Here is a 15,544-nt window from a genome sequence, read left to right as displayed (position 1 = left end):
CCTTGCTATTGCTGGTGTGGAAAATAGCTTCCCAAATTAATGGTTTAGAAACCTCCACCCCCTCCCTCCTAAAGTTAATTTATTATAAGCTAATTTACTATATCAACTAATATCTCCAAATTTTATTATTTTATTGATTAAAGAAGACGTATACTATATATGAACTACTAGTTAGGATTTATTGCCACATTTCTCCTCTCTTTCATGGAATGAAACAAATAAAACCCTAACCTATTATTTTTGGATAAAAAAAGAATGGAAGTTTTCATTATAATTAAAAGAAAAAGGAAGCTAAATGCAATATTTAATTATTATTGCACCCCATTTTAGAGGTTTTTTTCTATAACCTAAAAAAAAAAAAAAATCTAACTGATGTAAATTAATAATTTGAATAGATATCATCATCTATAAAAGCATAGCATATCTCATTGGTCAAGATATTGATCATGTTTCTTAATGATCCAAGAGAACTCTAAGTGGGAAAGGGCCCCAATCATGTTTCTTAATGACCCAAGAGAACTCTAAGTGGAAAAGGGCCCTATCAATTATTGGGCAAAATTATTTGATTATGGGCTACAATTTTTTAATTTTTTTTTTGTTGAACGTTTTCTCCTAAAGTAATAATGATTTACTAATAAAAGTTAAGCGACCTAGATTATTGTCAAGCACCGTGCATCAGCATGGGGGCCAATAAAAACATACATGGGGTATCAACCATAGATGGGATTTTTCATTCATGGAGCAAGGCGTTCATTTTATCTTTTCTATGTTTGGCACAAGTGTGATGCACATTGCTCAACACTAGGCACATTTCCTCTACCTTCATCTAAGGTATTCTATTTGGGGTGTCAAACCATCATTTAAAGCATAAGAAGGGCATTATTGACTCTTTGATAGGTCGGGCTTCTCTACCATGTAGTAGAGGTGGCAATTCAAATCTAATGCCTTGGAATGCCTTGAGGAACATGCGTGTGTGTTGGGTTTCATGCCGGGGTGCTCTAGGGAGTTGGATTTGAGCTGCGATCTCTACTGTGAGATAAATCTAGATAGGTATGATTTTAGGAATGATTTGGGATCAGCAGTTCTATATCACCTTCCCGACCATGTATTGGGGGGTATCAAAACAAGGGAGGCAAGATGGTTAAAAAAAAAAAAAACCAATATCTTCATTAGGCAAAAATGTCCGATCTGACCCGATATGACATATCAATATCGGCGCTCGAGCGATACCGATCCAGGTCTCTCATGAATCCTGATTCCATACTCAAATCTGGTACGACCTATCTGCACATGCTTCAACGTGATCCTGCATCACGTGGTCCACATTGCATCATGTTCCCTCTCCACCACTTGGTTGATCAAAAGTCCAAACGTACAACAACCTCACATACGTCATAGTCGCACCAAATCATTTCACAATCAACAAATGTACAATATCCAACGGTTAAGAATGGCCGCAGCCTTAAATTGTAACTTTTCAGGTAAACTAGAAACAAACAGCAGTACAGCCACCTACCTAATGGTCCCACCATATACCGGGGTGGCCCCACTCGCGAAATTTGGAAGGAAACCACTTGCCAGCATTACCTTTTAGTGGGTGAGGGAGCTTCAGTCCACCAACCCCACATAAACTCCATACATAAAGGGAGTCTTTTTTTTTTTTGTGGAACAAAAAGAGCGTCTTTGATGAGTTGTTTTCAACTTTCAACTATCAATGAATGCTAATAAAATATGTAATTTTCAATGAGTGAGAGGCCATTTTTTCTTACAGCATTTTTTGTTTTGACAAGTGTTTTCTATCCGCGTGATATCGGGTAATCTCAGGTAAAGGCATCAGGTCAGTACTTAAAATATGCATATTATTCCTTACTATTTCTCCTATAATTATTATTATGGGCTCAACTCTATTTCTTTTATAGACTCAAACTTATTGAACCGATAAATGACAATTTCGATTTGAATTTTATAAACTGAACACCGATTCGGTTCAATTCCAGTCTCTCCATTTAAAAATCGACTGAACCAAACCGAAACGAATCGATTTTTTCCCAACATCTATTTTAATGGTTCACGCAAAAAAGTCAACAGGTTGAAAAAAATCTTATTTATTTATTGGCTCCATTCCTTCCGTGTTCATCTTAAACAGTCCAACCTTTTATATTCCCTCATTTGTTATTTAAACATCCCCCATGCTTTCATATTTACAAAAGAAGACAAAAAAAAAACCAAAATATTTCGATATGACGTGCTAGCTGGAACCACCAGCTCGTGACGTGACACGTAAGCCCACCTCCGGGCAACGGGCAGAGGATCCATTCTCTATTATCAAACGCCGTCGCCGAAACTCACGGAGAAACGATCATCCGCTATTCCCGAAAGTACCGAACCTAAAGCCTCGTTAGGTTCGGACTTAGGCTCGGTTCTAAAAGTGAAGTCGAGAAAGCCCAGCGAAAGCGAAAATAGATGGCGTAGAGAAGGGATAGACTAGAGGACCAGACCAGAGGAAAGGAGAGACGGACGTTTGGGATCGGTAGAGAAAAAGATGGGTAAGACAAAGATCACGAGGAAGAAGAAGGGAAGGCCATCGAAGGCCGATCTTGGCCGCCTTTCCGGCAACCGGAAGAGCTTGTCGGAGAAGACTCCCGAATCTGAGCTCCGCCGTAGTCTCCGACGCCGGAACCCCACCTACCATGACGACTTCTATGAGGACGATGAAGAGGATGACGATGAGGATGAGAGGAGAGAGAAGAAGCTGAAGTTAGTACTGAAGCTTCCACACAAAGCGGATTTTGGCGGCGGTGGTGGTAGGGGTGGTGTTGGTGTTGACTCTTCGCCCAGCCAAACTCGGACAGAGGGAAACGTGGCCCACGCATCTACTGCTGCTGTGTCTGCCTCCTCCTCGGAATGCGGAGATGCTAATAAGCCGTTCAAGAAACGCAAGATCGATGGTAACGATGGGGTTTACGATGACGGTGAATGCGAGGATGGCGATTTTGATGAAGAAGATGATGCGCGTTCCATTGGATCTGATCATCGGAAGAAGGTATGCCATTATGCCGTATAACGATCATCAATTCACTCACTGGCTAACTGCTACAACCAAATGGTTGCAGTAATGGCATTAATAGCAGCGACGATGGCGGTAGTGATGGTAATCATGGTATTGGTAGCAGAGAGTGACTCTACTGAGAGGGGTTTTGGTTTTGGGAGTGAGTAGCGTGGGCGTCAATCTCTTCTGCAGCTGTCCAGCTCAGCTGATCTCTACATCATTTCGATTTTTTTTTTTTCAGATTTTTCTAATTGGACATTCTTCTATTTTACTCACTCACTCTGTCTGTCGGGTGTGTCCTTGATTTTAACGGTCGGGGTCAACTGCCAACTAACTTCTTCCCCCACAGAATCTGATCACGCTCCACTTTTCTTTCTTGTCTCCTGTCTTCTTCACTCCACTCCCATCTTCTCTCTCTGTCTCTCTCTGTCTCTCTCTCTCACTCATATACGTGACCACTGTCTCCATTATAATACACATTATAGCTAATTATGTTTTATACTATGTTCGAGATTCCGAGTCTGCCACTGGGGATTGTTGTTCTTCAACTCTTATTCCTAAGCAATTATCTTTTGTGGATTTTCTTTTTCCTCCAGGAACGAAGGCGAAATTCGGATATCAAAGGAATGGACTCTGCTCCGGGTTAGTTTTGAAAACTGGGATTTACTTGCTTCTATGTTTCGGGTGCCATTTGGTTTGTTTATTGGAGATTTTTTTTTTCCTTGCAATTTGATCAGGCACACCTTCTGGTTCCTCAGCGTCCCTCCCGTTACCAGATAAGAAATCGTTGGAGTTGATTCTAGATAAGCTTCAGAAGTATGGCATAGTCTCTCTCTTTCTCTCTCTCCCCCCCTCGGTGCGTGTGTGTATTGTGGTTCTTCCATCCTAATTCTGAGAGGCTTCTCGTTGTTGAATGTGGCAGAAAAGACACTTATGGTGTTTATGCGGAACCTGTTGATCCCGAAGAGGTAAAACTCTGAAGCTATTTGTACCTTCCTCTTTTCCGCTCAAGAATCTAATATAGATGTGTAGTCTTTATGAGGTATGTTTTTGGAGTTTGTGATTTTGCTTGTTCTTGCAGCTTCCAGATTATCATGACGTGATTGACCATCCAATGGACTTCAGCACCCTAAGGAAAAAGCTGGCTAATGGGGACTACTCTACCTTGGAACAATTTGAGGTTGGTTTCTTAATTTGAGTTTTAAAAGGCTGTGGGGATCTCTTGCTGGTGTAGTTTAATGACTCCTCTATAAGGGGGCTAAGGTGTCTTCCGTTGGTTGGGTACTGGGGGGCCAGGTTTGTGGTCCATTGTCTAGTACAGTACTTATTGTTTTGAGGGTTCTCTCCTTGGAACAGTATGTGTTCGCTTCCTTAAGCTTAGAACACCTTCCATTTTGCTAAAATCTTATATTCTTTTACTTTTATGCTGCGTTTGTTTTGCTGGAAAATCAAATACAAAATTGTGTAGGGAATAGCAAGGGATGGTATCTTGATCACTGATGGGTGGATATTTCTCTTTATTCTCTATTACTTCAAGGTTCTGGTAATGAATAATTCTCATCTTTCTGGGCAATGTGGACTGGATGATGAGCATTTTGTGGTATATATATTTTTCATGTACAGATGACAGCATTAATTTGCATATTTGCCTACTTTGTCTACTTTATGTGTGGTTTGGGTTTGTTTCCTCTTTAAGTTTCACTTTGGATTGTGAGAGTCCAAACAGCCGAGAATCTTCATAAATAATGTTGGTTAGTTTCAATTTACCTGGATTATCGGAATTGCAACCTCCAATTTTTAGCTTAAATTCCTATGACCAAAAGGAATTGAGTCTTTCCATGTAAATTTAAGGAATTTGATTACTGTTAAGATGGGTGATTTATTTGGTTAGGTGGGAATCTATTCAGAAAGCTAGATGGCTAGTCATTAATAAATATAACATAAAACATGTTACCACTTCTTCGACACTCACGATCCAAATTGTGCTGTAAAATTTTTCATTGCATCTGCTATACTGAATAAAAAAACCATATTTAGTTTAACTTTTATTTATTTATCTTGTTAAGTTTCTGACACAGATATAGCTGCCTTTTACCTTCCATGATTGGTTTCCTCTGTCACTTAGTGCGACTGTTGTAGGGTCTAATATACTTTATGCTAAAGTCTGCAGACAATCATAAGTCTCTCTTCTACAGGAAATATTGAAGGAGATAATATCTGATTGGGTAAAGAAGGTAAATAGTTAACAGCCATGCTACAAAGGGAAATGGTATGTGGCTGAGTACAGAACCATGGGAACCATCTCAAGTTATGTTTATGTTTGCCTCACCTCATGACTGTTTAATGTTATTGTCATAGTTGTCAAGGCGTCGCCTAGGTGACACGTAGGTGTCCAGTCGGTTTCGTCTGGATTGGCTCCTTGCTGGTATCACTTTAATTTTTGCCCCCCTCAAGCCTTGGTTCACCTAGGCACCGTGACAACTATGGTTGTTGCGTATGTGGATCCTACTAGTTTTTCTTTGGCGTAGTGGCTACTCACTATCTCACTGATGCCTATCCCAAGATAATTAGGTAACTGGCTCAAAATTTGCCTGCTATCCACATTAGGACAGCTGCGAATGACTTGAAGCAATTACCCCCCTTGAGTGGAAGGAACTTATGATTCAGCCATTTTTGGAGCCATAATTGGCATTGGAGAGTTAATATCATTTAGCTGTCAGGACTGACGAGGGCAGGTATCATCAAGGATTTAAGGATCGGCCGATTCATGCCCGGGGTGCCTGATCTGGCCTAGAATCCCTCAAGATCCAATTCGGGTTCAATTTAGCTAGGATATCCAAGTTTACTTAAGCTAAGGATCTGCTGATCAAGGCTGCTCCGGATTGTGATCCTGAACCCTTCATCTGTGTTCACCAGCCGCCTCAAACAATTTAGAAACACATTTATGAAACGCAAAATTGCTCTTGCAAATTGGAACATTAAAAACCAAGCTGGAGCCAATAAATATTAGATGGTCAGTAAAGTTAGTCAAAATCTTTTATATTTTCAAACTGGCTTTCATCTCAAAATTGAAACTGTTGATTCTCTTTCTATATTATTAGCAGCAGTTGTCTTTTAGCTATGGGATTACTCAAAAACACTGAAACTGTAAATTGATGACTCCTAATTTCTCATTCATTGTGTAACTGTGGTATGGCATGAGACCTTATGCTTCAACTACCAATGTTGTCAATTATTACTACTTTGGTTATTACAATTCAACCTGCTGTATTGCTCTTTGGGTCTTTCACAAAGTATACATACTGATAATTATCTGTTTGGTTGATGATCTGTGGTTAGTTGAGATTTGTATTGGGTGATAAACCTAGCAATGCTTCAAATAGATTATGCCTCCCCTTGATGAACAATTTAAATATTGTAATATCCTATAGAAAACATAAAAAAAATGTCTGCTTTTATGAATGCATGCTGCTAGTCATCATGGCGGATAACTGGATATACATAATGTTTGTCACGAGATGGATTTGGTGGAAATTTGTTTGAGGCATTTTAGTGAACATGTGGATTGTCTCTGCATTCTAGGAGTCAGGCAAGGTATAAGCAGAATACTTTTACAAGGACAGTCTTCTGATCATTTTCTTATGGGTAAAAGATTTGCGCACCGCCAGCTGAAATTAACAACTGCATGCGGGCACCCCAGCATAAAATGTCTTATATACCCCTCATTTCGGTGTCCCCCCCCTCCCCCCCAAAAGGCCTGAAATTGCACACGGGCAGGGGAGGGAACCCTCTGCCTTTTCTGATATATGAAATCCAGTCCTTTTTCTTAGAGAAAATTGGCAGTATGATTGATGGTAATGAATTCCACTGACATCACTGGTGCTTGTCCTCCATCCCTGATCCCTGGATAAATTTCTCAACCCCCAATTCTGTTTTTGTCCAAATAAAATACATATTGTTACGTATGTGTCCCCTTCTTTTGTTCTGTCAAAATTCTGGTGTTTCCTTTTTTTTTTATAACCACCACTATTTTTGTCTGATTCAATTTTTTATTCAGAAAAAAAAAAAAAAAATCTTTTCTGTATTGATTCTTTCAGTAGTCTTTTTTTTTAGTTAATTTATTTTTGTATTCTTTTTGGGGCCTTTCTTTATTTTTCTAACTGCACTTGCTATATGAGCTAATTTTCTTTAACAGGCGTCAATGCAAGCTTGTCTCTGCAGCCTACCCTCATTGAGGCATGTGGAGGGCGGGCTTTTTAAGCCAATTGTTTGATCGATAGTACACTCCATAGATTAGCCATGTGTCAAATTTGGGTTCCATGTCAACAGTATTGTGCACCGTTTTTCTTTAAATCTTATATTTCAACAGTTGAAACCTTCTATGCAAAACGTTCTCAAACATTCTCCAAGCTTTATATCCCCACATGGAAAATGGGCTTGGGATTAAAGGTAAGAGATAGATAGAGATGATGTGAGCATGTCTACAAAATCTAACTGCCAACTAAACTGTGAAGTGGTGGATATTAAGTCCTTTCAAAAAGCTTTTCTTTGCTAGGCCATGTAAAGGACATTTTCTCTTTCAATATTTATACATTTTTGAAATATTCTGTTATTCTTTCTCAATGCTTGATTTCTAGATTGGAAATAGCTAGAGGCATGTGCATGGTTGTCAAGGCATCACCTAGGCACCTTTGAAATGGTATTGAAGCAGGTTTGGCACTTATGCCAAATATCGTTTATGTTATTTACTTAAGACAGTGTTCATAAATAAGCAAACACCCCTTATTAAAAAATCCGATAAAATAGTTTAAAAATCAAATTCCAAAAGGATAAAAAGTCAACCCCTAGTTCAAGAACAAAAACTAGATTTTTGGATGTAGGGGTGATTTTCAACTTTCAATTGCTGGGGTTTTACTAAAATCTGAAAATTCCATAAATCTTATCATGGTAAAACATTGCTAAAAATCAAAAGTGTGTTAACAACGTTATTCATTCAGGCGATTTTGTTCTAATGTCCACAACTTTATTCATTCAAGAAATTTTGAACAGTATTCTCGCACCTTAAAATAAGTTGTCTAGAACATAAATTTGTCAATACAACTCGGATTTATGCAATCATGCATTTGTTGGAAAGCTTGTTTTTGTGCTATGCCTTATACAAAGTCTCATGTAAAAATAAAATCTTTTGACTAGTCAAGCTTATTAGGGAATAAGATCATTTCTCTAAATGTTGATTTTTGATTATATAAGGTATATATAGCATACCAAAATAATGTTAGAAAAGAGGGGAAATAAAAAAATAAAAAATTGGGCGCCTTGGTTGCCTAGGCGGGCGCTTTGTTACCTAAGTGCTAAGGCACCCATCCATTGCCTTGGGTCGCCATGACAACTATGGACATGTGGACACTTGCATGTGCTACTTGTGCTTCTGCCAGAGACAGGTGGCATTGATGACTAGAAACATTCTCAAGGACTTGTAGATGGAGAAATTCTCAAGAGCATATTATGGTTCATCAAAGAGAGATGGCTTGTTAGCCAAGGAATGTAGAAATCCTAGATTGATAATTTGGCGTGATGTGATACTGAGAGGTTCGTAAGTTGTAATTATTGTTGTGATAGTTCCATGTGTTCCAGGGAGTGAAAGATGGACATATTACTGTTATATTGCAGGGAGTGAAAGACAGACACATTACATGCCGAGTGTTATGTTATGACTAGATATGATTTTAAAACCAGTTAGTATGTACTTTTGGTAGCTATGTTTGTCTGTCTTCTGGGAGATTCATACTATGATGGCATAACTGCCCTGCTATATTATACTAATCTGACATAATTTAAATGCTTCCTTTAGAGTCAAAGTGGGGGTGGGGGGAGAGAAACAATGCCCTTATTCTTTTGATATTTTTATAGATTGGCTCCTAAGTTTTCTGTCTTGAATGCAGAGTGATGTTTTTCTGATTTGCACAAATGCAATGCAATATAATGCTCCTGAAACCATATACTTTAAACAGGTAAGACATTTGATTGATTTCTGTTCACTCTCTGTTTGTTTAACATGTACAACTGTTTAATTGTTTAATGTTTATCACTTAATTGTTTTGAAAAGGCACGTTCCATACAAGAACTAGCAAAAAATAAATTCCAGAGATTAAGGATTGGCATTGAACGTGCTGAGAAAGAGCTCAAGTCGGAGCAGAAAACCAAATCCAATTCTGCAGTGAAGAAACCAATAAAGAAGCCCACTTGCAGGACAGTGCAGGAGCCTGTTGGCTCTGATTTCTCCTCAGGTGCCACTCTTGCTACAACGGGAGATACCGGTACCTGGTCAAATGTGATACAGGCTGGTGGTTGTGAGAGGTCTAACAATACTGATGGACCTGTAGATGGAAATTGTTCCCTGATTGATAATAAACCAGAAAAGACAGAGGAACAACTTTCAGGTAAGCTTATGGCCAAGTCGTCATTTTTCCTGTTGATTTGGATAAACCAGGTAGTTAGACCTGCAGTAGATTTTCAATGAACTTTACTGTTGCAGATTGTCTCTGTAATGTTAATTTTGGCTTTCTCTAAAGAGGTTAAAAAAATAAAAATATGAAGGCCAAGAAATTTTCCTCGGTAATGATAATCTTTTGGAAGAGTATGTTATAACAGAAGTATTCACATAGAAACTGGCTGATTTAGCCGATATAAATGTTACCCTTATTTGTCTTTAGGATGGACTGAATCCTGAAAGAAATCCTGCAATGTGGCATGCATCGTCATAAAATTTTTGGCCTTGCTACAGGTTTAAATAATTTAAATGAGGCATGTATTGAACACTATTTATCTTCCATCATTTTCACATATTTTGCTGCTAATTGCTTTTATTGCTCTTCTGCATTAGGGAAGGCGCTCCCAACTAAATTTGGAAGGAAGCCATTTGTAATTGATGAAAACCGTCGTACAACTTATAATTTATCCAATCAACCTGTGGTCAGAATGGATTCAACCTTAATGACTTTTGAAGGCGAAAGCAAGCAGCTGCTTGGAGTATGTAACAAAAAACTGATTTCTCCACTTGCACCCTTGGCATCTTTACTCATCTGGTTTCAATTTTCTGAATCAGGTCGGGCTTCATGCAGATCATTCCTATGCAAGAAGCCTGGCTCGTTTTGCTGCTACTCTTGGATCTGTTGCTTGGAAAGTCGCCTCCCGGAAAATTGAGCAGTCCCTGCCTGCAGGGATGAAATTTGGCCGTGGCTGGGTTGGAGAATATGAACCACTTCCAACCCCAGTATTAATGCTTGACAGAAATACGCAGAAAGAACTGGATCGTGCTACAAATTTGAACTGTGCTTCTGATTCAAGGAAGGAGGAGAAAGCAGAGGGTTTTAAAGCTGTGCAAGACGTTGCTAACCTGGGTTTCGAAACTCAGAATTCATCAGAGATGTCTGCTTCTAGTAAGACCACAGAACATGCAAAGGTGAGTTCTGTTAGTAGGCCTACTTTAGATGGGAAATTGGTCAGTGTTTCTGGGACAAGACCAATCATTGGTGCTACATGTCAACGGCAGAAACCAGTACCCACAGCGAAGTCTGATACTAATGTCTTTAAGAAAGCTGAATTGAATAGCTCTTCTGCTAGTGGGAACCCCTGTGAGATTGCTCCACAAATGCAATTTGATTATGGTTCAGAAATGACTACTCCGAGGTTGCTGGATATGGTTTCCAGGCACAGAAATCTTGTGCAATCTGTACCCCCCAAGCTGAAAGAAGCTAATGGAGTTGCTGATGGAGGGTTGCCTGCTGGTAAAGCTATGATTGGCAGTTTGGATGGCAATAATGTGAATGGTTCTTTCTCTGACTCTCTTTCTAGTCAGCACAGTAGGGCAGTAACATACTTTCCCTATGGAAATCAGGAGAGTTATGGTGACCCAGTTCTGTTGATGAGAATGCTGGCTGAGAAGACACAAAACCAGCAGAAATCTTCAAACCATACTTCAGTTGGTGCTCAACAGATTATGCCATCCATTCCATCCCTAAGAAGAGATGATTCACATTCTGCTGCCGTTACTGCTGCCCGCACTTGGATGTCCATTGGGACTGCAGAGTTAAAATCAACAAACAACATAGATCCGTCCAAAATGCAGATTGCTGCTGCTTCTCTGTACAACCCAGCTCGAGAACACCTGTCTTTTTCACGAATTCGAGAAGAATCTCCTCGTTCTGGGGGACTGCAGTTACAGCAAGAGAAAAATAAGTTCCCCCCTGAGGCTTTCCTTCCATATCATGTTCGTTCTGGTGATGAACCACGGTCTCAAAACAATAGAAGACCAGTTATTTTCCCTCAAGTTGCAACCACTGATTTATCAAGGTTTCAGGTGCAACCACCATGGCAAGGTCTTATGCCTCATACTCGGCCAAAACAAAAACAGGATATTCTACCTCCAGACTTGAATGTCGGATTCCAGCCAGCAGGGTCTCCGGTGCAACAATCATCTGGTGTTCTGGTAGACTCCCAACAACCAGACCTGGCATTGCAGCTCTGAGTTTGGGTAGTATTTATAGGAGAAAGGGGAATGAGAACCAAGTTGAAGAGTTGCTGGCTTATGGTGTGAGGAGCAGCTTCATTGTTTTGTCAACAGGAAGTTTCTGTTAACATCAGGAAGCAGTTTCTCCTAACACCTCGTGTTGCATCAAATGTCGAAGTTATCAACATCTGTATCTATTGTATATCCTTCTTTTTGGACTGATGCCAAGGATGGGAGAAGAAATTCATTTCTAATCTTGGATTCAAGATCTCAAGCCATTTTATTCGATTTGCTCGAGTTACCAGTGGAAGAGGTGAAATTGATTATTGAGATGAGTTGTAGGTTACGACATTCTTCGATTGGACATCTGAGTAATATTGACATGCAGTGGGGAGGTTATACTCAGGAAAGCCATTGGATTATGTTTTGTACATTATCAGAAGATGAGTATCAATTGTTCAGATTTTTATATGTCATGGATATATCCCTTGTCTGCTGATGATTTATAGCTCCATAGATATTTCTACTTCTTATGTCATGTACATTGGATTCTAAAAGCACACCCTCCATTATGTTTTTGTGATGCGACGAGCAAGACCTCAACTTCTTCATTCAAACGCTGTTACTACTGAACCTGACTCAAACACTCTCCTTTGAAGAGCTCTCATAGTTGAACCTCACTAAAGCTCTCCTTCCAATAAAAAATAAGAAACCAGGAAATTGTAATCAATGAGAGAGAAACCTTCAATCCTTCAAGAGTCGAAGGAACAAACTACAGAGACCAATCTTGCTGCTGCTCCCAAAATTATAATTCTAACTGTTCGAACAGATTCAAAAAGCCACAGTCATAATTCAATCATAGAACAAAGTAGAAACAATCACCAAAATTTTAAGATCAGTATCGGAGTAGTATCGGCCTTGACTGATCCCATGATCATTCCCGAGTTTTAAAACCTTGATCTAATCAGAATTAGTGGAGAAACAAAGTAAGGTTTATTTGGAATTGAATACCACAAATTCAAGATATATAAGCGAAAGTTGAAGTAATCATTTATTCTACTTGTGATTTCTTTGTCCTAGGCAAAAAAAATTCTGGACAGACTGAGATCATTCAACGGCCAATAACGCTCAGACTGAGACCCAAGGTGTCAAAACGCAGTCCAAGGCATTCTTGGTTGTTGGATCTGCGCTATAGAGGATCTCAGTCCGTTTTTGGACTAGCGTGACTAGTGACAAAGCAAGCTGAGTGCCTAAAGATTACAGCCAAGTAGCTACAACCCCTAATAGCCGCTGAGGAAATAGAATCCCAGGGATAGGGATGAAAAATACCCTCCTATAATGAAAATTTCAACCCCCGATTAGCAGCTAGTTTCATGTCTAATTCACCATCCATTTGTGATGTTAGTAATGTTGACAGTTACCACAACTTTAACTTTCGTTATATATGTCTCCTATGTACTCTTGTTTAGAGTATATTTGGTTGCTAATAAAAAATAATAAAACAGTTTATAATGTCACATAACACTTGGATACACTCTCATGGTCATATGGAATCTTCTTACTTTGGAACCATCTGAACTAGAACAGCTAAAAATTAATCTAATTCAACATTTAAGGATTTGCCATCCAATAAAGTTTGAATCTTTCATGGTGAACATCCAAGCAGCTGAAAGGATTTGGACATGCGTATGCTAAATAAGATCAATATTCCAGCTCCGATTAATTAGCGTATGCTAATTAAGTTTTAGAACTCACAAATGAATATAGAATCGACTTCCATCTATTCCGATTGGAACTGGTTGAAACCCTAGAAAATGGATCCGGAAGAATTAAGTTACTAGATTTTCACACACACACACACACATACATATATATATTTATATATATCTATAATTCAAAAGTATTGTAGATTTCATTAGAAACATCTAATCACATGATTGAAATATTGATTATAAGAGAAAATATATGCTTCATGATCTAAAATGTCAATTAAACAGTTATAATGCAAATCAGAGGTTTCAAATACCAAGGCATAATGTTTGACTTGTATCCCTTCATTACAATCTGTTAAAAGCTTTTGATGGCCTGATTTCAAACTAGGTTGTACCATTCTATTTGTCATAAAATGTTAATTCAATCTCCATATGATTCAAATAAGACATTTAAAAATATTGAATCATTTTGATTTGATCTGTATGTTTTCAATTGGATTTTTCTTGGGGTAAGACCGCATAGTTCTCGCCCCTTGACCTCTATATGCAGAAACTTTGTGGACCAGATACGACATTTTTTTATTTAAAATCTTAGCATTTGGATAATTTCATTATAATCGACACAAGCGATTTCACTGATCCCAATCCGATTTTGAAATCATGGTCCAGCGTAGGCACTTTTCCCATCCCAGAGGCCAAACGCCATCCCTGCTCAAGAACAGTGGAATGGCTGGAGCCTGGGACAACCATCAAGTGTCCCTACAATGGCTGAACGGCATCCAGGATGTCAATGGGCAATGGACTATAAGGGACTTGGCATAGGATGAACTTGGGCCTACACCTGGGTCCAGCGGGTCCATGGTTATATGTCCACTGTTACCTACCCTTGTATAATCCATACAATAAAGGAAAACTGGTGGAGCTAAGGGGGGGACCGGCCAGTTTCTCTTAATCCATGGTGAAAAGAGAATCCCTTCATTCATAGGATGTGGATCCATTTATAGAATTGGAAAAAGGTATTTTGGATATTCAACAATAGGTAGTGAGAGTTAAAGATAACATTCACTCTTCCCATGGTTTAGTCATAATATTATCAAAAAAAGGTTTAGTCATAATGTCAAATCATCATTAGTAAAGAGATTCTTGATTCACCTACAGTGGAGAAAAACTAAATCAAATTGGAAGGTATTGAACTTTAGGGCTAAGGAGAAAGTTTGTCGAAGAGAATGGAGGGTCATAATTATCCCCTCCTTATTTAAGAGATCTATAATACCCTTAGAGTTCCATCCAACCGCGATAAAAATATGGAATCCCTTCAACATGGATTTAGAGAAACTCATCCTAAAGCTAAACAAACTATTGAGGTGAATCAATGAGTACCCATTATTAATGTTGCTACTAGGGATTTAAATCATGGCAGCCATAATGCTATTGGTCTTGGTTGATACTGATAGTCTGATATTGATACGGATTGATCATATCAGACTGGATCAAACCAATTTACTTTTAAATTTGAAAAAAAAAATTTGATTTTTGGATCATTTATCTTTAATCGATAATATGAACACTATTGATCTATATCGGTAAGTCTCCTCGATAAATCGATACAATACCAATACTTAATATCATTGGTTGCCACAACCAAGAAAGTGCAAGGGAAGGTGGGGAGATAGACTCATCATTGTTTCATTCATGTGCATTGTTCTTCCTTGCATTTGTAATTGTAAAGGTAGTGCAGCTGTGTGGTTGTAAGTGTGTAACAACCACCCAAGCACACAGTTAGGGGTGCACTCAATGCACAACCATTTAACACATCTCATCCACCGTTGGACTTTAAGTTTTTTTTTTTAAACTGAATTTAGGGTGGAGGAAGACAGCCATGGCCGTTGTCCCCGTGACCCTCTTCAATTTTTTTCTTTTTCTTCATACCCATTTAAAGGTCTAGGCTCTCTTCATCCATAATGGCAATAGAATCTCTTCATCTATTCAATCTAACATTTTAATTGAATTAGAGAAGAATATTTCAAACCATGATCAATAAGGGATAAGAGTTAATGACGAACTCAAGTCTAATCGTAACATTACACCAACATTAGCCTTTAGAATCCTCATTCTTACCAGGGTCTTACATGGATCCGGGTTTACCCATAAAAATAAAGGTTCCTAATGCCTATGTTCTTTGTGTCCCTTTGGGCTTTGATTACCAAGCCTAACAACAATGATGATTTCATTTAAAACCCTAGAATCAAAGATTGGGATCAGTCTCCAATCAAT

General features: G+C 38.7%; 1 protein-coding gene across 1 annotated transcript; it reads left to right on the top strand.

Moving 5' to 3' along the window:
* Window positions 1-2,253: 2,253 nt before the first annotated feature.
* LOC122093669 lies at window positions 2,254-12,057 on the top strand. The gene is made up of 9 exons (XM_042664053.1): window positions 2,254-3,043; window positions 3,646-3,691; window positions 3,787-3,865; window positions 3,972-4,017; window positions 4,131-4,229; window positions 8,992-9,060; window positions 9,156-9,489; window positions 9,933-10,078; window positions 10,155-12,057. The coding sequence occupies exons 1-9, from the start codon at window positions 2,543-2,545 to the stop codon at window positions 11,574-11,576; spliced, it is 2,742 nt and encodes a 913-aa protein (XP_042519987.1). The 5' UTR covers window positions 2,254-2,542; the 3' UTR covers window positions 11,577-12,057.
* Window positions 12,058-15,544: the final 3,487 nt, after the last annotated feature.

The sequence above is a fragment of the Macadamia integrifolia genome, chromosome 11, assembly GCF_013358625.1.
Source record: "Macadamia integrifolia cultivar HAES 741 chromosome 11, SCU_Mint_v3, whole genome shotgun sequence".
Taxonomy (NCBI): Eukaryota; Viridiplantae; Streptophyta; class Magnoliopsida; order Proteales; family Proteaceae; genus Macadamia; species Macadamia integrifolia.
Note: the sequence above shows the minus strand (reverse complement) of the source record. Positions and strands in the feature narration are given on the sequence as shown.